The sequence below is a fragment of the Eupeodes corollae genome, chromosome 3, assembly GCF_945859685.1.
Source record: "Eupeodes corollae chromosome 3, idEupCoro1.1, whole genome shotgun sequence".
NCBI lineage: Eukaryota > Metazoa > Arthropoda > Insecta > Diptera > Syrphidae > Eupeodes > Eupeodes corollae.
The window spans coordinates 51,539,945-51,564,312 of record NC_079149.1 but is presented as its reverse complement, the minus strand read 5'-3'; the positions used below and the strand labels follow the sequence as shown (position 1 = coordinate 51,564,312).

Sequence of the window (24,368 nt, the reverse complement as noted above, 5' to 3'; positions counted from 1 at the left end):
AGATGAATTGTTCTCCGAAGTTTTCCCTCAAAATGGCCATAGAATCGCGAGCTGTGTGGCATGTAGCGTCATCTTGTTGAAACCACATGTCAACCAAGTTCAGTTCTTCCATTTTTGGCAACAAAAAGTTTGTTAGCATTGAACGATAGCGATCGCCATTCACCGTAACGTTGCGTCCAACAGCATCTTTGAAAAAATACGGTCCAATGATTCCACCAGCGTACAAACCACACCAAACAGTGCATTTTTCGGGATGCATGGGCAGTTCTTGAACGGCTTCTGGTTGCTCTTCAATCCAAATGTGGCAATTTTGCTTATTTACGTAGCCATTCAACCAGAAATGAGCCTCATCGCTGAACAAAATTTGTCGATAAAAAAGCGGATTTTGGAACACTGATTTTGGTAATAAAATTCAATGATTTGCAAGCGTTGCTCGTTAGTAAGTCTATTCATGATGAAATGTCAAAGCATACTGAGCATCTTTCTCTTTGACACCATGTCTGAAATCCCGCGTGATCTGTCAAATACTAATGCATGAAAATCCTAACCTCAAAAAAATCACCCTTTAGCTACCAACTCGTTATTTCAGTGACACGAGAACATCACACATCGAATATTTAGTCTGTAAATGGTTGTATTTTATTCAATCTAAAAGGACAAGAATTGCGACCAATAATTGGAATTAATTAAATTAATCATGACATTTCGATGATTGAAGCCGTCAAGCTGCTATTAACCTGAGGCTCCACAAGAATAAAATCCAATCCAACTTCTCTTCCGCAATCTCATCCGCAATCCAGTGTTTCTTTTGACTAGGCATACTATGTCTTGCCATGAGCAAAATATGTTGTTTGTTTTTTTGTTGATTTACCTTAGTGTCGGTAGTTGTTGTTTTTTTACAAAATTAAATTTCAAAGAAATCATATAAAAAATGCCCTTGAGGAAACAAAAATTAGGTCTTTTAAAAAAATGAATGCTGGTTAAGAAGAAACTATTCAAAAAAATAAAAGAAAACACAGGTTTTGGGTGAATCCATTTCTCGAAGTAAGGGAAATTCATGATTTGGAGGCGCACCTACTTACTACTCACTTACTTATTATGGGAGGGCGGTGCAGATTATAAGAATTTTCGTAGGATGTCGGTCGACAGCTTTGAAGTTTTTCTTTCCTATTAAAGGTAACTTTGAATTAATGATTTTAGGCACTCGACGACAATTTAAACGAAATGAAATTTTAATCACAAAAAGACTGTTTAAAATGAACGCTCACCACTACATACAACACAAACGTCAAATTTGATGACAAAATTTTGATCCGCTCGAAAAATCCAAACTACAATGGTCGGATCATGGACTGGATGTTGGATTGTTGGTCTCTGTTATCGGAAATGTTCAATGGAGACCCCAAGTTAGAAATCCCGAAGTAGTATGGGTTTTATAAGTACATAGATTCAGTTAAAATAGAAAAAAATCATCTGTTTACGGTGAAATTCACAAGTGATCACAAAAAAGTGTGACATGAATTTTTCAAAGTAGATGTGACGTTTCGGATGATTCTTATTAGAAATTATTTTATCAAATTAGATTAAGCTAAGTACTTACGTAAACTAAAAGTTCAGTCATAATTACACTTGACTTTGAAAAATTGACGATATTTTACCACCAAAGTCGATTCCACGGCACACCAGACTTATGCAAATATGCTAAAAGGTAAAATAAGAATTTCATGAAAATATAATAAATGTGTTTAAACCTTTAAATAAAATCTACATTATCGACAATAATACGTGCAGTTCAGTGGCCACCACAAATGTCAAAGAACTGTCATTCATCTATCAAATTTCACACACGTCATTGATCATTCTTTCGGTCCGGGTTTAGCTTAAGAAATTCAATTAACATGGGAAAAATGAATTTTTTTCCTCAATTATTCTTAATTTTATTAATTAAATTATTAACTTCAATAAACTCAACACATGCCAATGAAGTCTTAGGATGTGGTGGATTTATAAAAAACAATGATGCAGACATTGATTTCTCCAAAGTTGAAATTAAATTGTGAGTACTTTTTTTTTTTTTTAAAAAGGAAAGGTTTTCTCTGATTTCAACGATAAAGACCGCGACGACTACGATGAGTTTAACCTACTTATCTTGATTAGGGTGATAAAAAAAAGAAGCATGCAACTAACCTCTAAACATTCATGAATAATTCCAGACTCACAAAACAAGGCAGCTTAAAAGACAAAACCGACTGTTCCCCATCGAATGGTTATTACTTCATCCCGGTCTATGATAAAGGAGAATATATCCTAAAGATTTCTCCACCGCCCGGCTGGAGTTTCGAGCCCGAACAAGTCGTGTTGAATTTCAATGGAAAAACCGACATCTGCAGTCAGGGCAAAGATGTTAATTTCTCCTTCAAGGGATTCGGTATCACAGGAAAGGTTGCATTGGCGGGATTCGCTGCTGGGGCTCGAAATGTTGCCGTTGAACTGAAATCTAAGGATGGATCCGACACCAGACAAACCACAACCGACATCAATGGAATCTTCTCGTTTACTCCCATTATTCCCGGGGAATATGTTGTGAAGGCATCGCATCCCAAATGGCACTTCGCCAAATCCGAGCACAATGTCGTTGTAGTCAGTGGCAACACCGAGCTGCCTGCGAACTCATTGGTTGTCTCAGGATTTGATGTTATTGGAAAAGTCGAGAGCAATGGCCAGACTTTCACAGGCATTGGAGTTGCTTTGTTCAAAGCCAAGGATGTGAGTTTTTCTTTTTTTTGTGTAAACAATTTCAACCCCACAGAAGATCATAACTTTTTTGTTTGATTTGTAGAATTCCCTCGTGTCCAAATGCCAGAACTCAGCAACACCCATTCCTCTTGGTAAGTCATCTTCTCAGTATGCAGCTTCCTCGATTTGTTACTCACAAGTTGAGAAAAACGGAGAGTACTTGTTCAAAGGGGTCGCTCCTGGCAAATATCTAGTCAAGACTTTTGTCGAAAACAAAAATCTCAAACTCCACATCAATCCCGACCAATTGGAAATCGAAGTACTTAAGGACACTCTCGTTATGAAAAATACATTCCAGGTAGGAGTTTGTTTTGTTGCCTTTTTTACTCGAGTTTTAACCATCATTTATTAGATCACTGGCTTCAGTGTATCTGGGAAAGTAAGTGCCATCTCCGGCGGCAAAGGAATCCCAAAAGCCACAGTTAAATTGAATGGACAAGTTGTAGCCACAACATCTGCCGATGGCACCTACACTCTCGAAAACATCAAAGCTGGAACTTTTACAATTCAAGTTGAAGCAGAAAATCTTCAATTCGATGATAAGACTGTCAAAGTTCAACTCTCCGAACCAACTCTTCCCGAAATCGTGGCCTCCTCATTCAAAGTATGTGGCCAGGTTATATCGAAGAAATCTTACGTTGTTGGAATAACCAAGCACGGCTCGACTTTCCATACCACAGCCTCCTCGAAAGCTGAAACCGGTGAATGGTGTACATATCTTCCGAGTGGAAAATTCTCGCTTGAAGTTCTAACAACCGATGCCGACAAAGCTGGCGGTATTCAATTCTTCCCAGTTAATCAGAATTTGGAGGTGAATGCTTCACCAATTTCTGGCATAACGTTCTCCCAACTGAGAGCTACTCTTGTGGGAGAGATTAAGTGCTTGCCTGATGCACCCGAGTCTTGTTCTGGCGCTGATGTAACTATGTTGAGTTTGGATTCAGTTGGACAACCAACAGGACAGAAACAAACCGTCAAAGCTAAAAGTGAATATAACCTATTACCTACCAAAGGAGTATTCTCATTTCCTGAGCAATTTGATAACATAAAATTATTTATCTTTTCTATTTTAAGATGGAAAATACTCCTTCAAAGACGTCCTTCCTGGTCCCTATGAGTTGAACATCCCACAGTCGAGTCTTTGCTTTGAATCCACAATGTCCTTCATCAATATAAATTCTGCATCTGAAACTGCACCTCCATTCATTCACAAAGGCTACGAAGTCTCGATAATTTCAAGTCACAGAGCAATTGTAAGTTTCATAAATTCCGAAAAAGAAATATTGATTTAACGGAATTTTTTGTTTCCATTTAAGATGCACTTTGGTCTGACTGCAAAGGAAGAAGCCAAGACACCTTTGAACGTCATGAAAATCATGTCTGGAGTGAATACCTTCTGTGTGCCCAAAGCTGGTGAATACAGCATTAAGCTGGAAAGCTGTCATCTGTACGAATCCACATTACCCAAGACCTTCAATACTTACGACAAAAATCCAGTGATTTTTACAGCTGTTGCTCACAAAATTGGAGTTCGAGTTTTGTCCTCAGAGCAAAATATTGATTCCCTCCAGTTGGTGGTGGAATCGAAATCTGGCAAGGAACAAGTCACTCTAACTTCGGAGGGTCACAAAGTCGACAACTACCACTCTTTCCGTTACGATACATACCTCAAGCCCGAGGAGAGCATCACAATCAAACCTCAAAGTAAAATAATGTTATTCAAGCCCGATGCTAAGGAACTTGTAGGAGGCAACGATTGCATTGATATTGCCTTCAACTTCATTGCAACCAAGGGTTTGATAATCAATGGAAACATCAAACCGGCAATTAAAGATGCAAAGGTAACACTTACCTTCCCAAGTAATCCAGAATTGGAAGCACAAACGATTCAGTCATCTGCCAGTGGAGAATTCAAATTCGGGCCAATTGACGATAGTTTGGATTACGATATAACCGCGGAGAAGGAATCGTATGTGTTCTCGGAATACAACAAGGCAACGCACTCTTTCAAAGCCCATAAGTTGTGTGAGATTGTGGTTTCGGTTAAGGATGATTTGGGCAATAAGTTGAGTGGAGTTTTGCTTTCTCTGAGTGGAGCAGAGAGTTACCGAAAGAATTTGGTTACAGGCGATAATGGAGCCATTAACTTCCATTCGCTGTCGCCAAGTGAGTACTTCTTGAGGCCAATGATGAAGGAATATCAATTTAATCCCAATTCAAAGATGATTGATGTGAAGGATGGAGAGACAATTAATGTTGAGTTGGTGTAAGTATCATGTCTGATTTATGTGAATCCTTAAACAAGAATATTTATTTTTTCTTAGTGGAAAACGTGTGGCTTACTCTGTTTTTGGAACAATTACCTCGTTGAATGGAGAACCCTTCCCTCAAGTAAATGTGGAAGCTGTCTCGGATGACAAGTGCTTGCATCACCAAGAAGAAGCCGCCACAGAGAACAACGGACAATATCGAATTCGTGGACTGAAACCCGGTTGCATCTACACAATTCGCACAAAGGAGGGTGCTGGCAATCCAAATGTGGAACGTTCGATCCCAGAATCTCGTCAAGTAGAGTTGGGATCAGCGGATGTGCGCAACGTTAACCTCATCGCCATCTCTCCAATCACCTTTGTCGATGTCACAGCTCGTGTTAAGGCTTCCCTCAACGAACATTACAAATCTCTGCGAATTCAGATGTATCGCAAGGGTAGTGCCGACAGTCCTATATACTCGCAGCGTGTCGAGAGTCCTTTGAATGTGAAGGCACGTTTTAATCCCGGTATTATGGTGTTCTTCCCTCGTATTCCTCTCGATGGCAAAACCTACTTTGTTGAACTGAAAACCACCATATCCGACAAGATGTACTCATTCACATTACCCGTGGCTCAATTTGTCGCCAATACCAGTTCGGTGTTTGTTGAGCTTGAATTCAAACCCGAACCGCGAGGTGTTGAAGGAGACTTAAATCAAAACTCGATATCTGCTTTGGTCCTGGTTGCTCTGGTAGCAATTGCATTCTTCAAACAAGATCTTGCAATGGATTTCTTGAACTTTGTGTGGAGCAGATTGAATGCAATTGCTCAAGATATTGCTCAACGTCAGAATAATAACAAAAAGAAGGATGTTCGACAGAATGAACCAATAAACTACAAAGAAATTGAACAAATGGCCGAACGGATTAACGCGATTAAAGCAAAGAAGAAGACGAAAAAAATATAAGGTGTAGTAGTTTCTTTTTCTTTTTTGTTTAATTTAATTACCTTTTTTGTTTCTATTAAAATCAACTGAAGTTTCTTTTTTAAAGTAAAGAAAACGTAATAGTCAAAGCGTGTTTATTAAATAGTATGGTACTGTAAGGAATTTCCTTATTCTTTTTTTAAATAAACGGTATTATGAAGAGTCCTTTGTAAGGATTAAATGTTGGTGTTTTTTTATATAAATATTATTATCATTTCAAACAAATCTAAACTATTAGATGAAGATTTTAGAATGGTTAGTGAAAAATTGCAACAAATTCTTTTTTCAAAAGTGTATGTCGTTTCTTTTATTTTGTATAAGAATATTTGTTGGTTATTTAAAAAAAAAAAAGAAATATAAACATTATTTTTATAAAAGCTTAACCGGAAGGCTATATAGAAATGCACTGAACATACAATACCGAAAGGAAAGCATATTGGGACCATCGTCATTAGTCCCAGCTAAATACTAGCTCACGTAGAAGATACTATCGGAAAAACGGAACAAAAATTTACAAGATTCCTTCATAAAGGTGGAGTCCGCGAATGGTACAAAATCTGGGCATCTGGGTTTGCAGATTAATAATAACAAAAAAAAAAACAATTTCATAGAACACCACATTACGAGAATACAGGAGAACAGTTTATCAAACAGTCAGGGTAGCAGGACAAGAGTTTGAACCCCTTAAATAACTTCGGTAAAAAAACGTGATACAGTAACTATTAATCTAATACTGTTGCGAGACTTGGGTGATTGATAAAAGCCACCTTGAAGCGAATTTTGTGCCAAAAGTTAAGCTAAGAAGACTACATAACTCTCATGATCAAAGTTTAATCGACTCGAAAAAATCTTTTGTTAAAAGAGTTGGTTGAATGACGTCGGAAAGGAATCGAAATTTGTGCTAAACCAACTGGACCCTGTTTGTTTATCGTATAGAGATGTTGATCATATAGGTTGTTCTGTTTTAATCAGTGTTTCGGGAACTTTCACTAAAGCAAAATATTAATTGGTAGTCACTATATCGGAGAAAGATGAGCTGAATTAAATGTATGTTAATGCGATACAAAGATAATGTTTTGACTTTTACTCTGGCAATATTTATCTTATGTGACCCAATGGAACAGCAAAGCATAGTTTCGAAAACAAAAAAAGCGACAGTTATCACAAAATTATTGTGTAAATATATTTATTTAGTTAAATGTCAATTTAAGAAAGAAAAACAAAATCAATAAAAATAAATTTACCATTTATTTATGAAACAAAAAGTAACAACAAAAAACTTAACAAAAACCATTTTTTTGGTACTAAAAATTAACAAAAAAAAAATTCACCTAAAGCGCAGTTTTTAAACACAAAATTATTGGGCCAAAATATGAAGTGAATACTTTTGGGTTGTAATTATAGTGCAGTTTTGGATTTTTTGTTCGTGTTCAGTACTTAGTTGGGTATCCCTTCTGTTCGATAACCCCTTTAATACGCCTTCAAATAGATTCGACTAACTTTTAGGTGGTTAGAATTTTTAGAATTTTAGAAACATTTTTTATTCATTCATTTTTTCATTTCCAACTTAAAACTAGTACAATAGCAAGTGTAAGAAAGGAATGAATAATAGCTATCATTCTTTAACTTGAAGTCTTGAGTCTTATGGGCAGTTGGTTCATTGACAAGGTGCGAGTTTCTACTAGGAATATCACCGCTTTGCTTGAAAAATTCTTTAAGTACTTTGAAAATATACAGATGTCTCAAAGGTAGAATTCGCAATTCCTTGTATAAAGGCCAACTTTCAATATAACGATTTTTGTTACAAATAATTCCAATAAGATGTTTTTTGGCAATCAATATCGGTCTAAAAGTATTTGCATAGGAACCACCCCAGCTAGATAAGCCATATTGTAGTTTAGAGTGCGCAAGACAATAATATGCCATAAAGCTGACTGCATAGCCTAAGAATTGCATCTTCGGTTGATTTTCCTGACCGAATACCAAATTGATTTTCCCTAAAAAACCTATTTTTATTCAGGAAATAAGTAATTCTATTAATCACAAGTTTTTCAAACATTTTTAAAAAGTAGGAAGAATAGAAATAGGTCGGTAGTTAACCATATTTTTCTTATCTCCCCACTGATTTTTTCTCATTCTTCCAAAAGCACTTTCTTGAGATCGGTTTTGCTTGTCTTCCTGTCTCCACGATCCAAAATTTCGCATACATTTTCTATGGGGTTTAAGTCGGGGCTCTAAGGTGGTATTTGGATGACTTTAGGGCAATTATAAAGCAACCATTCCTGTATAACGTGGGATTTATGTTTTGGGTCATTATCTTGATAGAACTAAAAAGATCTAGGAATACCCATTTTTCAACACAAATTTAGCTTTAGAAGGTCTAAATACACCATTCGATCCATTATCTCCTCAATAAATACCAAATTACCAACCCTCGCATGCGACATACAGATTGCAAAATCCACCTTTGGTCATGTTCATTTAAGATTTTTGGACGTCCAGGATTGGGCTTAAAATCTATTATATTTTCGTTTTTTGACCTCCAAACGATATTTCCAACAAAGCTCTTTGGAATTTTCAACAAATCAGCGATTTCTCTTTGCGTCTTTCCTTTTATTCATGAGAATAACAAGTTGCCTCTTGTCTCATACTGCAAAAAAAGGCGTGTTAAAAAACGCAAACAAATCAATTCAATCGACTAATATAACGGACCCGAACAACTGTACAATTGTTTTTTTCCTGCGCTCAATTTGTTATCCTCACTTGATGCTGACAAATACACGAATGAATACTTGACCCAATAATTGTGTGATGTTATTTTTTTTATAGTGAAGTTAATTGAGTAAGGTAACGGTAAATTAAAGAACGAGAAGAACTATTTTCAGCACAATTAAAATCACATTAGCGCAAGCAACGAAATGAAATGCAAACCGGTTGCATTTAATCCTGAGTGTATATTTATATCGACTATTGCCTTAAGTTTTGACCCAATAATTTTGTGAGTAGCTGCAATTTGCTATCCGATTCGAAAGCATACTACAATTTAAGTGAATTTTTGAAAAAAAATATTGTTTAACCATTTCTCATGTTTCCAATACCTACCTATAAAAGAAACTTAATAAAAAAAATTAGTTTCTTTTAAAAAAGCCATGTTAAGAAAAAAATTTAGAGAAAATTTCGTAAAAATCTATCGAGTCGTTTAAAAAAAAAATTGGAGTTGTAAACGAAAAAATTTGGTATCGTTGACATTAAAAAACGTCTACCCGTATCTGCTTTGAACGTTTTTAAATAGTTAAATGTGTCTGTTCCTGATGCCAACTAACAGACAATTGATGAAATTAACTGAATCTACAAATGCAAATAAGGTAAGACGGAGACAATTATGTAATATTAAACCAATAATTTATTCTTAGATATTCTATGTTACAAATTTGTTTAACGATAATCTCTTCTACTTACAGTAAAATAAATAATATAAAATAAATAAATTCTACTATACATGTTGTGAAAGGTAAATTAATTTCTATAAAGACTTACAGCCTCCACATTTTGTTTACCATCATTTTAAATCTTGTTTCCTAATCGTGGTTTACAAATTATCTTACATTCTTCAACAAATAAAAAAAATAAAGAGTGAAAGTGTACCTACAATACGAGTATATGCAGCATATACAAAATACCTAGTTACGATATTGAAAAACGAAAGTTGTGATAATTATGATGACCGATAATTTTTCTAGTTAGTTGATTGAACTCTGGAGAAAATCCCATGCACAATGGGATCTCTAGATTCTGACTTTGAACTTTGTTCTGTTTTTAAATTTTTTTCGCTGTCATGTTGTCCTTTTATTAAACTTCGTCCTTCTGATCCATCTTCCTGATGTGATGACACTTGATTTTCTTCATCGTCAATTATATCCTCTTCCATCAAAACACAATCTGGATTGACATCAGCACATTGTCGAAAAGACGCAGCTCGTCCATTGACATTCAATTTATTCATATATCTTGAGAATAGTCCACGTCCCATAATACCAAATGCAATTCGAGTGAATGGATTCGCCTTAGAACGGAATTCCATTTCACAAATAAATCGACGACGACAGCCATTGTTGGTGATTCCCAGAAATGCAAAGACTATATCACTTACTCTGGAATAGAAAAAAAGAAGAGAAATAGACTTTTTGAAATAAATTCAAAATATAAATCATATGAAATAAATTTACTGCTCTTCTGTATCAAGTTGTCTTCGATGCCTGCTATGCTCACCAGTTCCACCTGATGATGATGGTGCAGTTGGTACTGGTGGGACGTCGGAGTAGGCTCCAGAATATGAACTGTAGGGTCCATTATCCGACGCTGGAAAACTATCACTGACAATGTCAGAGGATGTGAAGTGTTCATGTCCATGATGATGGTCATCATGTTCAAAAGGATTATGATCCAGCGAGTAGGGAATATGGTCATGAGGGCCACTTGACCATGCTGGACTGATAAAAAGATTCCAAATCATGTTATATATACCTGAATGTCTAGGTACTCTCTATTTAACTTACCCATGGTCATAGGATATTAATGGTGAATCATGGATTATATCTGAACAACCATGTCCCCCTTTATACCACTTGAATCCCCAAACTATTGCTGTTCCAACAATAAATGCCACCACAATAGCTTTCACTTTAAGCCAATATAATACTCCTAAGGCATGCAGTCCATATACTCCCCCTGACAATAGAGAGAAAAATAAATAAAAGAATGTAAATTATTTTGGAATAATTTAAAAAAAAAATTAAAAAAAGTATTCCCCTCCGTGACAATGTTTGAACATTGCCGTGACCAGGATTCGAACCTGGGTTACCACGGCCACAACGTGGGGTCCTAACCACTAGACGATCACGGCTATCAGGGATATATTTTTAAGAGCTTCATAACAAAAGTAAGTAGCATTTCAGAAAAGAAGAAGAGAAATAAAATTCAATGATGATTGAAGTTGAGGTTTTCATTTTCAGTGGGCTTGACATTTTTAAACATTTTCATGACTTGTCGATAGTGCAGTTTGGTTTAAATGACAGCTGCTTATATGAAATAATTTTATTATGTATTCAAGATGGCAGTACACATAATAAATTTAAAATTTGTTTTTTTTTCTTTATAAAATAATATTGAAGAATCGAGATTGAGGCAATATTTATATTGAAACTGTCCTGGGCCCTTGCCTCATTTGATTGAGTTGCAAAACTTGTCAAAGAAATAGCCATCATTTTGAGTTTGACTTTTGACAGTTTGACTTCTATTTAGAACACATGGACTGCCAGGTGCCGTAAATTAAAGTGTCAATATGGGTCATTCGTGATATTTTGCTTTAAGTTTCGTCGCTAACACAGTTAGAATTATATAGTACGAAAAGTTAATTAAAAACTTAATTTTCTTACATATATGATTTAGTATTTTGTTGTTGAGGCAATAAATGTTTCCTCATCAGAATTTCGTTTTGAAGTCCAGTCCTCTGAATGAATCAAAAGTAATAATAAAAGTAAACAACATTTTGAGTTTGACAGTTTAACTTTCACTGAATCTTATCACTAATGTCGATTATAGAATACGAGAAATAAGTTGTGGATTGATTCGGAGTGATTTTGTGACTGTTATGTAAGAAATGTGTAAATTGATATTTTACTCTTTGGGATCTGCACGTTAAAATCATTTTCATAAATAATGGTTTTGAGATGCGATAGGGAATAGAATGTTTTTTAGTTTTTGATAGGTCAGCTGCCTTAAAATTCCGACTTCATTGGAAATTGCCTGGAAAGCTAATCAAAACAAATCTATACCTTAAAATTAAATCAAGTCAAGAAAATGTCATCTAATTATATTTTTCATTCAACCGAAAGCTGAAATTGATAACTCTGTGATTAATTAATGTACCTACTGCACAATTTTGTTTAAAATATAGTGTTAAAGGGTTCGTTGTCATATTGGAAACGGTATTAGGATTTTTTTTGTTACAATACAAAACACAACTTATGATAGACTTGTTACCTGTATAAGTAGTTCGTTTTTTAAATATTAATTTTGTCGGCACTTTCTGTGTGTGAAGATAGTCAAATAAAAATCCAAGATTGAAATTAATGACAGTTAAGCAATTTACTAGCAAAATTGGTCTAATTTTACTTTCAAAGACTTAGTTGACTATCAACGAAGACCCTTATGTTTTCTTAACCTACCCAATGATATCTAGGGTTACAGAACCAAATAATTGAGTTACAAATAGATTCATGAGTCATTTTTTACATTCTTTGTTTGATATAAATGTCAAAATTGACACTTCCTCTTTAATTTTTGAACACCAACAATATTTTTTGTTGACATAAAAAGAATTAGCAATTATAACCTTGAGGATAGATTTACAATTTGAAGTTGGACTGCAATGTTCTTTTTGGACAGGTTCAAACCACATAAGGGAGTTGAAATGAAGTCAACTGTATTCTTTGAATGCACATTCAGACGAAGGCAACTAAATAGTTACCTTTTCAGTTGTCATTAATTTTAAATTTAGAGCTTAACTTCACAAATGTTTACTACATTCAGTTTCTATGGAGGCATTATTAATAACGTTATTGCCAAAATTTCATAGCTGGATAGTCAGAGACGGGAAAATTGCCTTGCATTCATCTGACTCTGCCAATTAGACTTTTTCTCAAAGTGATTAATTGTGATTAAATATTTTTTGAATTGGTTTTTCATCATTAATACAACTGCAAAAAATGAAAAATATGAATATTAATAAAAAACAGCGCCAGTCTTTTTTGAAGAATAAGCCATATAAAATAGAAATGTTGTCACAGAAGAAAATAATTGGCTAATTTATATTACTAAGAGTTCTGCGAATTTTCTCAGTCATATTAACGGAACAGGAGTCACTACTTTGTTTCACCTAAAATTACAATTAGATTTGCATTTCTCTCCTTCATTTTTAAATTATACATTAGGGAATTCTTGATAACTTGAATAAACCTTCTGTTCTTAGATTTCTGACAGCAAAGTTTAGAAATTTGTATGAGAATTTGTGTTTATATTTCTGAGAATACAGAAATCTCTGATATCTTAAACTCTCCAGGCCTGACAATTATAATTTACAAAAATGTCATGTGTGTTTACAAACTCTTTTATCTGGCCTCTTTTGCATTTTTATAAATAACAACAAAAGAATGTTACATAATGTTAACTTTTTTAAGTCCATATGAACAATCAGACTCAGCAATAACTATTAACTTTTTAATGAAAAATTATGCACGAATCTGACACTTAATTTAAAACTTCTTTCAAAAAAAAACACGAGTTATCACGACCTCACTTACTGACTTACAAAAATTAGCACTTGCTTTCAAGTATATTCAATACTCACTTTTACTTTCACTGAATTTATTCTAAATCTTCTGTCACACTACATCATTTTTCAAAAGTGAAAAGTGTTAATTGATACAGATTCAACTGTTACGTAAATTATAAAATACAACCTTTCTTAGGTTTACTTATTATAAGGTTTTGTATTTTATGAATATTGCTTACACAATTTATGAAGTCCAAATCCATGATGTCTTCGTCCTGTTTCCGTTAACTGTTGTGTTCCATTATTTTTAACTATTTCTCCAGTGTTCTCACCAAATACACAAGTTAAGAAAATTACTATTAATAAAGTAAGTCCTAGTATGTTGATTTTAATAGACATTTTTTCTTTAATCACTTTTTTATCCTTGAACTTTTTAAATACCAAAACTAGGTCTTGTATTATATTTCACTCAGATTGAATAGGTTAATATGAACTGATAAGAAGCCATAAAGCAAACCTCTTTTATATATTAAATTTTCATGGTTCAAAAGTGATAATTATTTTACTAATTTTAAAAGTCAAGCTTAAAGAGTATGCTCACACTGTATGTAAAGTGTAGTGAATTTGAATATTTTGTAGGGGGATAAGTCGAACGCGATAGTCATGATCGAATTTTAATCGATTAGTAAGTATTGTAATCTTTTCCTAACTAATTTCTCTTTTCTTGTATTAAATGGTATTGTTTTTTTTAACGTTTAGCAAATAAGGGTTTAAGTTTGACGTGATTTGTATATCTAAGGTAATCGGGATTTTAAATGTTTAAACTTGCACTTTTTAAAATTTACCATATTTTCTTGAAATCGTTTGATTTGTCTCGAGTTAGCTACAGAGTTAATGCTAATTCCTTTAAATTTAATTTAAAAAAAAAAGGAAAATAAATATTTAAGAAAAACAGCTCAACTGAAGAGGTTGTATTTCAGTTTTCTGAGAATCTTCAGAAAATTATAAATTTATTCCTATCTTCTAAATGCTTTATGTCGCATGTTTGAGTAATAATAAATTAAATAATAAAGTTCTTTTATGTTATGTTAAACATATTAACGATCAAATTCAAAAAAAGGTGTACCTAAAATTTTTTTTTTTTAAATCTGTAGTAACATCTGAGTAAAAATGTTAGAAGTCAAAACATCAAAACAAATATTTCTATAAGAGTATAACAGCTGCCAAAACAACACAAGACAAATTTTACAACATAAAGGACACTGCAAGTGTCATAAATTGAAACTTAACTTCACGACTTACATACATATATCTTCAGGATATTTAAGACCTCCTTTTTGGAATTCAATCACTTAAAAACAGGTGCAAAAGAAACAAACCTAATTTATTGATTTTAATTTTTAATTGTAGTAAATTTGGATTACGTTTTAAGAACTAATTTAGTTTCCCAACTTAAGTATTATTAATAAATTGCACATAATATATGTATATATATATATTTATCTAGTAATCTTATTATAGAGATATTTCATTACCTACATTGAGATCTCCACACCTCTCTTGATTTTTCAAAACCTAGCTTGAAATTTTTTAGACGTCCATTGATATTTAAAGAACTTTCCTTAGCATTTATAGATCTAACTTGATATTTCAAGCAACAAACTTAATATTTCAAGACCATCTTTAGAACTTTAAGATCTCTCTTTGAAATATGTATTCCTCCCTTGAATTTTCCAGATATCTTCTGATATTTAAAGACCTCCATTTTAATCTCAAGACCTGCCTTTTTAATACCCACTTTGAAAATTTAAGACATCCCTTTATTTTTGTAGACCTCTCTTGAAATTAAAAAGCCTATCTAGAAATCTTCAGACCTCCCTTTGATATTTAAAGACCTGACTTGAGTTGTTTTTGCTTTAGAACTCCTTATACGCAAAACAGATTCAAAGAGCAACAGCAGATACCATTGTTTTCGAACCAATATAATATTTTAATTATTCAGTGCAACGCCAGCAATTCTAATCTTTACGAACTTTAAGTTTCTGATCAGTCATGATAGGTAAAACAAATAGCAATTCAATATTATTTTTAAATGTGTGCTTGCAATTTTTCTTAATAATAAACGTGTTTACTAAAAACAAAAAAAAACACTTTTTACGTTTACTAATTAGCCCTCGACTACATTGGCTGCGTTCAATCTCAGAGAGATAGGGTATCCCCGGATACCTTTTTGTCAGTGTCTTACGTGCAAAACAACAGCTGATCAAAAACAGCTAAGATGTCAAAAAAGGAATCCAAAGGTAACTAAGAATTTCTGGGGTCTGTAGGTATCTGACAGAACAGTTGATTCAACACATGGCTGAATTTCAAGAAACTTGAAAATTGATTTCAGCTTTTTGTATTTGTTGGTAAACGAAAAGATACAAAATGTAAGTTAAAGTTGTATTTGAAGATGTTCTGTACATATTAGAAGATGAAAAAGCTCATTTCTTCGAATGTTAGAAGGTAATTATGATCTATTTTGACTTCGATGCTTAAATGTTTCTCTGCTTTTTGTGGACAGCTGAAAGTTGTTTTTATTTTTTTGTAAGATATCTCAATACAGCTATCCAACCTGTTCAACAAGGTATTAAAAAATCCACCTATCCAAGGTACGCAGTCATTATCTACTAACGTATCACCCTCAAAATCCATTTGTTTGAATGTTGATTTGAATTTTTATAAACAAATTTTTCCTGTTTTCACGCTTGTATTTAATTAACTGATGAGTTTTGAGAGGAAATGTCACCATTTCGAGGCGAAATATCACACGCAGATTTGAACTACTTTATGAATCAGTTGTAGCCACCCAAAGATGGCTACCGAAGATTTATATCTTTGTTCGAGTTTTTTTTTTAATTATAAGAAGTCTTATGCTAGCTTACTTACTTACTTAAGGTGGCGCTGCAGTCTAGGGCCTCACCCAACAAACTTCTCCATCTAGCTCGGTCATTAGCTAGATGTCTCCCGTTACGCGCTCCAAGTTGGGTGAGGTCACTTTCCACTTGTCCGCGAGAAACAGCGGTTAGCAAGAGTTATTCTGCGTTTGATCTCAGAGCTGGTGTTGTTTTCTGCGTTTACAGCGGAGACTAGGTAGACGAAGTCCTTGACTACGTCAAAGTTACGTCTGTCGATGGTGACGTTTTGACCAAGACGTCGGTGTTGTATGTCCTTTCTGGGCGACAGCATGTACTTTGTTTTGCCCCCATTAACCGTTAAACACATTTTTTGCCGCCTCTGCATCAACACTCAAAAATACTCACATTGACATCCGGCTGTCTTATACTAATTTTTTATAAAATATTGCCACCAACAACCATTACTCTTCATCATACATCAGGTATGTATATTGTTTTTTTTTGTCAAAATGACAAATCGTGATTATAGTTTCCGAAAAATAAAATATAACCGGACTTTAGCTCTTAACCTGGCTATTAGGATGGGGAAATATGTGTAGAGCCCAGTTAAATATTTCAGTTACATAGTTTTAATTTGCATTATTAGTAAGGCGCAATGTGGGCATTCATATCATAGTTGTAATCATGGCGCTTATAAACTTCGATTAATGAATTGCGGATGGATTCGGAGTCAATGCCAAAGTTGACATTTTATTTCGTAAGAAAACTACTGGATTCTTTAAGCGGCGTTAAAGTTGAAAAAAAAACAATTCCGAATGTATTTGCAATTCACTTATAAAATTCTATTTAAAATTAGCTAAACATTTAATTTAAAGTAACTAATCTACTACTAAAATGTACCGCGCAAAAGAACAGCTTTTTTCATTGACTGCAATTCGATTGAGTAAAATTTTAAAAAAATAGACTTTTTTGATAAACCACATCCAGGAACTAGCTTCCTGTGTGAATGAACATGCGGAAAGTTGTTAATCTTTATTAAATATAAAAAGTATGTGCTGGCAATGATACGCATACTCCGAGACGCACAAATATGACAGTTGACTGACACTTCAAATTGAAGTTTTCCAATTTGTTTATTCGCCGAAAAACAAACCAAATCAAATAATTTGAAGTTATATATTTATTTAACTAATAAAAAGAAATTTAACAAAATAAAACTTAAATATGAGTAAAGGTAAGGTTATTTACTACACTACAACACTGTTATATAAAAATGGGTTTATTTATTATGCTCTAGATGAAAAACCAAAAAGTGCTTCAGATCCACAGGCACCGGTAACTCGAAAAGGATTCCTCATTTCCTTTAAAACTGGCGAACCCACAGAGATCAAAGAACGTGATGTGGTAAGTAAAAACTCTATTCCCTTAAACATTCCAAAGCTAATGCACAGAATTAATTTGCAAAGTTTGGAAGATGCCGACCGGTGACAGAATTCGAGAAACTTAACAGAATCGGTGAAGGAACTTATGGAATTGTTTGTAAGTAAAACCTGACATTCCTTAAAAGATCTCAAGTGAATATTTCAATGAAATAATTTCTCCAGATCGAGCTAGAGATACAAAAAACAATGAAATCGTAGCTCTTAAAAAGGTGCGGATGGACCAGGAGAAAGACGGCCTTCCCATTAGTGGCTTGCGTGAAATTCAAATCCTAAAGACTTGCAACCACGAGAATATAGTTCGATTAGCAGAAGTCGTTGTAGGAAAGAGTCTTGAAAGGTAAATCAAATATGGAAAATCAACATAATTGTTTTTATTGTCTGTGATTAAACTTTAGCATCTTCCTCGTGATGGAATATTGCGAACAAGATCTGGCTTCACTCCTTGACAATATGACTGCTCCTTTCTCCGAATCTGAAGTCAAGTGTATTGTGTTGCAAGTTCTCAAAGGCTTGCAATACATGCACTCCAGGTACATTGTCCATAGAGACCTCAAGGTGTCCAATCTCTTGATGACCGATAAAGGATGTGTTAAAATAGCTGACTTTGGTTTGGCCAGATTGTTCGGAGTTCCAGCTCTCCCGATGACGCCTCAGGTAGTTACACTATGGTATCGTTCGCCTGAACTACTCCTCGGCTCACAGAACCAAACAACTGCCGTCGATATGTGGGCTTTGGGTTGTATTCTCGGTGAACTTCTATCGCATAAACCCTTGTTACCGGGAAATACGGAGATTCAACAGCTCGAGTTGATAATTGATTTGTTAGGGACACCCTCTGAAGCTATCTGGCCTGACTTTAACACCATGCCGGCTCTTCAGAACTTCACTCTGAAGTCCCAGCCCTATAACAATCTGAAACCCAAGTTCCAATGGCTATCGCAAGCGGGATTGCGATTATTGAACTTCCTCTTTATGTACGATCCAAAGAAAAGGGCGACCGCTGAGGAATGCCTGCAGAGTACTTACTTTAAGATACCGCCATTACGTGAGTTGGAAATTCTTCCCAATATACTCAACATTATATTTATTTCATTATTTTGAATTTCTAATAGCATGTGACCCGAATCTGATGCCCACCTTCCCTCAACACAGAAATATGCGGCAGTCAAAGGAACAACAGCACGTCAATGCCCAGCAGGTTCCGGAATTACCTGCAATCTCAGATCTGCTTGGTTCGCTGCTCAAGATGAGAAGAGTTGATTAAATAAAAAAGACAATTTTTGATATTTTTTTTTCTATTTTATTGGTTTTATAACATTTTCTTTCGAATGGGAGCCTACAGATATGGTCTGTCCATTGGCGTCTTCTTTGCCCTCTTATCTCTAGACCTGGGGAACCAGCGGTGTTTTGTTGTGTGGGTCAGTTTCATTAATTCCTGACGAGCTACCTCGGGATGTTTGTCTTTGAAAGCACGCATTGCGGTGGTCAAAGAAGCCTCCTTCAATAACGAACCGGAGTCTTTGGACACTACTGGAGGTATTGGACGAGAACATTCGTATGGAAATGGTTGGTCCGGGTGCCAGGCAACAATTGTTTTGCCATTATCGGTGACTGCGATAGCTTCAACTAAATTTCTACCGCCGATTGCATTTTTATTACTTGAACATTTTGCAATATTCGTTGAAAACGAACGAAATAAAACTCGTGCAGCCATTCTGAATTAAAATTATTTTGACATTGACACTTTGAAAATAGAAATGAACAGCTGTTTGTTATGTCAATAATGTGGTGGTTTTCTTACGAGCCAGTAAAAAATATACATAGAGAATATTGTAAGAACACTAGATGACATACAAAATGAACACATACAATAAGTTACACCACATTATACAGGTAAGACTTGGTATTAATTTATTTTTAATATTGTTATTTTTTACTTCGCGTTGATCTTATAAAGATAAATATTATCATATTTATGAGCATTTAATATTTAAATTTTTAAAATTTGTTGGTAAAATAGATTCAATTTGTTTTACGAAATGAAATAGAGTTTGTTGACAGTTTTTATTTGTGAGATTATACAACTACTGATGAGTCAACAAAACTATAACGAACTTTATAAATCACTTAGCTAGTGTAATGGGTGCCTTACTTTTCTCTAATAAGTGCGAAATTAATTAAAACAAAACAAAAATGAATGTATTCAAAAATCCGAAATCGATGATAATTTTGTATTCTGAAGTTAAACATTTTGTTTTTGTTGTGAGAAATTTCAAAATAAAAATTGGTGAATTGCAAAAAGAGTTTTCAGTGTTTAGTCGACGTCCAGAGCAGATCTTTCCTTCCGTTTTGGCCATGCCAAGGGAGGTACTGAAGTAGCAAGGGACGTCAAGAGATTCATTGGGACGTCTGAAGACTTCTTGGGATGTTTTTAAATATAAAAGGAGGTCTAAAGATTTTAAGGAGGCCTGACACTTACGAATTTTAGTGGACGAGTGCTATAATAATAAACATGCACATGTTCAATTTCGAGGAAGTAATTTTATATACAAAAATTTAAAAAAAAAACTACATAATGTAAATGTTTTATTTTTGTTTGTATTTTTTTTAATTTAATTAAATAAATAGTTTGGATTTTTACAGCAATAAACGCCTTGTCTTTTTTTTAGACATAATGTCGATCACTTCATCTGGATCCATATCAATACCTGAGTGAACACGAACAGACAGCGATGGAAGTGCGTTTAGTCTTGGATGACCCAAAACGCTTTGATCCTTTTCATCGTTGACAAGGTTCTTTCAACGCCAGCTGTTGTAACTGGTTGTGTGGCCAAAACTGTAAGCAAGTAGCTTATGCTCCTGAAGTAGGTCTTGTCACATATATCTAGCAGTTTCAAAACATTGGAAGGATCCATCGATGAAATTTTTTCGCACCAGAGTATGTACTCCGCCTTAACAGCTGACAAGGATATTGCGTTATCGAAGTAGAGTGTTAGGTTTTAAATTTCATTTACTCGATTTGCGGCAGCAAAACCTGGAAGCAGAGCTTGAAACGATAGTAAAACGTCCTCGTTGACCATAAATCTGTCAGTAAAATTTTGTATACTTCTCATTCCCCTTTTACTATACGGTTGTGAAATAACAGTGTGGCAAGGTATGTCTTTGGTCTACGGAGATATGAACATATTTCTTCATACCCGAAATTAATACAGGGAACCTCTTTCGGAAATGTATTTGCTTTAAGAATTTTATTAATGCTTCATAGTATTCTGCAAACAAAAAAACCAACTTCAATTTCCTCGTTCAACTAGAAGTTATGATCTGACTCCAATACGCTATTCTTACCTTGTTTCTAGTCGTCAATTCCCTCCCCCTGCCCATAAAGATGATTTGATGCAGCACTCGGTTCAAGACGAGACTTAGACAATACTTTGGAGACTCTCAATGATAAACTTTTTTGAATTCATTACTTTTCTATTGTTAAATGCAACTATTCTTTCTTTTGCATTTTGGTTCTATTAATTTTTGAATCTGTATTTGGCACTGTTAACCAGTTTATTTTTACTTAACATCATAAATATTTTTAAATAGTATGTTGATACTGAAACTTGCGCTATATTAAATGATATTGTATCTTATTGCGTAAGCTAATTCCATCAAATAAATAAATAAAAGTAAAAGAGAATCTAGACAGGGAATAAGTATAGAAACTCTAAAATAGTCTTCTGGACATGATGTTTCTGGACTAGAGCGCGTTGTTTGTTTCAAAGAAAGCCCTGGAATTGTTATGCTCACATCAAATAAATCCCTGGCAAGTTGTGATGCGGATTGAAAAGCGTCTCCGAAAAAGTCTCTGGCAGTTTCTCTTATGTTCTTAAGAGAACTTAATACTTATTTCGTGTGATTTATTGCAGAAACGAAATTTGAAGATTCATTTTGAAGGAACAGTGATAAGGGTAGGGTTAAACTAAAAAGTTTTTCGCATACCATGAGGCTTACCAGAAAATCACTTCTTTGAATTGCTGCTAACAGAGATGTTTTTGAAGGCATTACCCACGTCTTGGTGGATATTTCTTCTAGACTAATAGCAATACATTTAAAGTCTAATTTGCATTTGAATGCTTTCGGAAGAAATTAGATATTTTGCTTACTACACCAAGACAATTGCGGATCGAGGGTGTTGACATGGCATTAGACAGAGCCAGGTTCAAGCGATGACTTGCACAGTAAACATATCTGGCATTTGGATACTGTTGCCTTATCCTACTCTGTACTCCACTTAAGTGGCCTGACATATTTGCAGCTCCATCATAACCTTGAGTAACACACTTGTTCATATGTACATGTAGTTCCTTACATCGCTACAATATGGTTTTAGTCAGGTTTTCAGAAGTTTGGTCATCAACAGGAATAAAAGCTACAAAATCTTCCCGAAGCATACTTTTCGTGGGCTCTGTACAGCAGGCAACATATCATACACATATTGAAAGTTGCTCAGTGCCAGAAACATCCATTGTTTCATCAGCCAGAATGCTAAAACAACTCGATCTTATAACCCGGTTAGATATATTTGTGGTGACAATATCAGAGCATATATCCAAGATTTCGTTTTGGATATCTGAGCTTATATAGGTTGCATTGGGCTTGAGCCCCTCTAGCCCCCCTCGATACGTGCCGGTGCAAGTTGGGCAAAAAAAAAGTTGGATATCATCTTTCGGTAGCGCTCACCATTCATAGTTACCTTAAGATTCGCATCATCTTTGAAGAAGTATGGTCCAATGATGTAAAGTTTCTGGATGTATTATGGTAGCTCTTGCAATGCTTCTAGCCAAAAAGAGCTTCGTAGCTTGTTGGAAGAAGCGCGTGATGAACTTTCTTAACAAAGCCCGTATTTTGATAATAAAATTCAATAATTTGCAAAACGTTGTTCGTTTTTAAAATGATTCATGGTGAAATTATAGACCAAACTGAAGATGTTTGACAGTAAAACAAAACACGAAATATGCGTCGGCTGTTTAAACTAGTGTTACCGAAAAGATCATAGCTAAAAAATCACCCTTTAAAACCTCCAACAACACATAGCGGTTACGTCGGAGATAACAACAAATAAATCCATGAATATTGATCACGGTTTTATATATAAGTAAAATGCCATAGACGAAATATTAATTGAATGCTTCATAAATAGAAAAATGGCTTCAAGTATGTTGCGGAGCGTTCATATTTTGGTTTGATGTGTTCTAGAAAATGTTAGAAGTTGGAAAAATGGTGACGTATGTCAATCTTGGAATTTGACATATGTAAAACAAACAAATATAAAAATGGCCCACAAGACCTTGGGCGGGCTCAGACAACTTCTTCTTCGAACTTAAATTTTGACCAAGGCAACTAGTTAGTTTTTCAAGTGTCATGAATTTTAAATTCAGAACTTTACCTCACAAACCTCTGCTTTGAGATCATAGTGCAAAAACAACCAAAAACATTATTGTCTACAAAACACTCCTCAGACAAGCTACAAGTATATTAAGATTTGTATTTTGTACCTATTGTAAAGAAATATTACTTATTTATTTTCCAAATAGACAAGAAACCCCTTTACAGAAAGCAATAAATAAAGTTGTGCATAAATCATAGAGTTATAAAGTTCCGCTTTCAGTTGAATGAAAAAACATGATCGACTGTCATTTTGATAGAAGTAGACTTGACTTAATAGTTAGGTAAATTTTTCTTGACTAACTTTCCAGTCAATTTTCCATTAAAGCTGCCTTAATTGGAATGAATTTTTTGGCAGCTGGCCAATCAGATACTACTTGCCTAGCTTCCAAGTCCCTTATGTCGTCTGAACCTGACCATTATTTTCTCCCAACTATGTAAACACCGAATTTCAACTGTCAAAATTCACGACTTCTAAGTTTTATACATTTTTTTAAAGCCAAACATTTTGTCTATGAAATTGAACAACTGAAAACACATAAGAGCAATAAATTCTAAAATAAAAACAATAGTAGATAATCTTGAAGTATTGAAAAATTACACTTTAAACCTTTTTTAAACTTTTTTTACTCGAATTTTGAGTTTAAAATTTTTTTTTTTTTAAACTAGACATAGTTTTGACTTGATTAAAAAACTGGCTAATAGAACCAAATGTTGGCTTTTAAAAATGTATTATACTCAATTGTAAGTATTACCGTTATTTTTTCCATTTTAAATAATATTTTTTTTAAATTGCCCCTCCCCCCATAGTAAAAAATGTTTGTTTTAACTGTTCTATACAAATCCGTTATAATATCTTGTCGCCTGAGTTATCGTACTCTTGCCCACAATTGTTTGTATTTTCAAATAATTGGACGATTGTCCACTAATTGATATTAGATGATGTTCTTGCCAACAACATAATCCAATTTTTAATTGGCTGAAAGCTTTTGAGAAGAAACAACAAACAAGTTTTACATAATTTTGAAAGAACGTTAAAAATACGAAATTAGAAAGATATAAGAAGTCACAGTCTAGATAATTAAGGTCATACAAACAAAAGTTCAAATAAGATTTCACGCATCAAATCTCGACACAACCTGTTGTTTTCACTTCTAAAAGAAATGTTCATATTCATCTATCAAGAAAATTGTCCTCAAATAAATTTACCTCAAATTTTGTCCTTAAATT

General features: G+C 34.2%; 4 protein-coding genes and 1 non-coding gene across 5 annotated transcripts; 2 read left to right on the top strand and 3 right to left on the bottom strand.

The window, feature by feature from the left end:
* The first annotated feature begins 1,837 nt into the window (after positions 1 to 1,837).
* Positions 1,838 to 6,214, top strand: LOC129949520 (BOS complex subunit NOMO3). The gene is made up of 7 exons (XM_056061038.1): positions 1,838 to 2,056; positions 2,214 to 2,766; positions 2,840 to 3,094; positions 3,149 to 3,782; positions 3,871 to 4,049; positions 4,113 to 5,062; positions 5,121 to 6,214. The coding sequence occupies exons 1-7, from the start codon at positions 1,899 to 1,901 to the stop codon at positions 6,013 to 6,015; spliced, it is 3,624 nt and encodes a 1,207-aa protein (XP_055917013.1). The 5' UTR covers positions 1,838 to 1,898; the 3' UTR covers positions 6,016 to 6,214.
* A 3,271-nt stretch (positions 6,215 to 9,485) lies between these two features.
* LOC129952079 (uncharacterized) lies at positions 9,486 to 13,840 on the bottom strand. The gene is made up of 4 exons (XM_056064508.1): positions 13,606 to 13,840; positions 10,590 to 10,761; positions 10,260 to 10,523; positions 9,486 to 10,184 (listed from the first exon to the last, which is right to left on the bottom strand). The coding sequence occupies exons 1-4, from the start codon at positions 13,763 to 13,765 to the stop codon at positions 9,770 to 9,772; spliced, it is 1,011 nt and encodes a 336-aa protein (XP_055920483.1). The 5' UTR covers positions 13,766 to 13,840; the 3' UTR covers positions 9,486 to 9,769.
* On the bottom strand, positions 10,865 to 10,936 carry Trnah-gug (transfer RNA histidin (anticodon GUG)). Its single transcript has one exon. It is a non-coding gene; the product is annotated as a tRNA-His (tRNA).
* A 3,525-nt stretch (positions 13,841 to 17,365) lies between the features above and the next one.
* LOC129949614 (cyclin-dependent kinase 10) lies at positions 17,366 to 18,991 on the top strand. Its single transcript, XM_056061179.1, has 6 exons — positions 17,366 to 17,497; positions 17,561 to 17,667; positions 17,730 to 17,802; positions 17,868 to 18,042; positions 18,101 to 18,750; positions 18,818 to 18,991. Exons 1-6 carry the CDS (start codon positions 17,488 to 17,490, stop codon positions 18,967 to 18,969), a joined length of 1,167 nt encoding a protein of 388 aa, XP_055917154.1. The 5' UTR covers positions 17,366 to 17,487; the 3' UTR covers positions 18,970 to 18,991.
* Positions 18,992 to 19,041: 50 nt separating this feature from the next.
* LOC129950464 (39S ribosomal protein L42, mitochondrial) lies at positions 19,042 to 19,419 on the bottom strand. The gene has a single exon (XM_056062403.1). It carries the CDS (start codon positions 19,417 to 19,419, stop codon positions 19,042 to 19,044), a length of 378 nt encoding a protein of 125 aa, XP_055918378.1.
* Positions 19,420 to 24,368: the final 4,949 nt, after the last annotated feature.

Excerpts from the sequence above, each read along its gene's own strand:
- LOC129949520 (XM_056061038.1), top strand. The coding sequence starts at position 1,899 with ATGGGAAAAATGAATTTTTTTCCTCAATTATTCTTAATTTTATTAATT. Across the intron at positions 4,050-4,112 it reads TTTCAAGTCACAGAGCAATT|ATGCACTTTGGTCTGACTGC; the intron begins GTAAGTTTCATA and ends TTTCCATTTAAG. Across the intron at positions 5,063-5,120 it reads ACAATTAATGTTGAGTTGGT|TGGAAAACGTGTGGCTTACT; the intron begins GTAAGTATCATG and ends ATTTTTTCTTAG.
- LOC129952079 (XM_056064508.1), bottom strand. The coding sequence starts at position 13,765 with ATGTCTATTAAAATCAACATACTAGGACTTACTTTATTAATAGTAATT. Across the intron at positions 10,524-10,589 it reads TTAATATCCTATGACCATGG|TCCAGCATGGTCAAGTGGCC; the intron begins GTAAGTTAAATA and ends TCTTTTTATCAG. Across the intron at positions 10,185-10,259 it reads CAACTTGATACAGAAGAGCA|AGTAAGTGATATAGTCTTTG; the intron begins GTAAATTTATTT and ends TTTCTATTCCAG.
- LOC129949614 (XM_056061179.1), top strand. Across the intron at positions 17,803-17,867 it reads AGGAACTTATGGAATTGTTT|ATCGAGCTAGAGATACAAAA; the intron begins GTAAGTAAAACC and ends TAATTTCTCCAG. Across the intron at positions 18,751-18,817 it reads CTTTAAGATACCGCCATTAC|CATGTGACCCGAATCTGATG; the intron begins GTGAGTTGGAAA and ends AATTTCTAATAG.
- LOC129950464 (XM_056062403.1), bottom strand. The coding sequence starts at position 19,419 with ATGGCTGCACGAGTTTTATTTCGTTCGTTTTCAACGAATATTGCAAAA.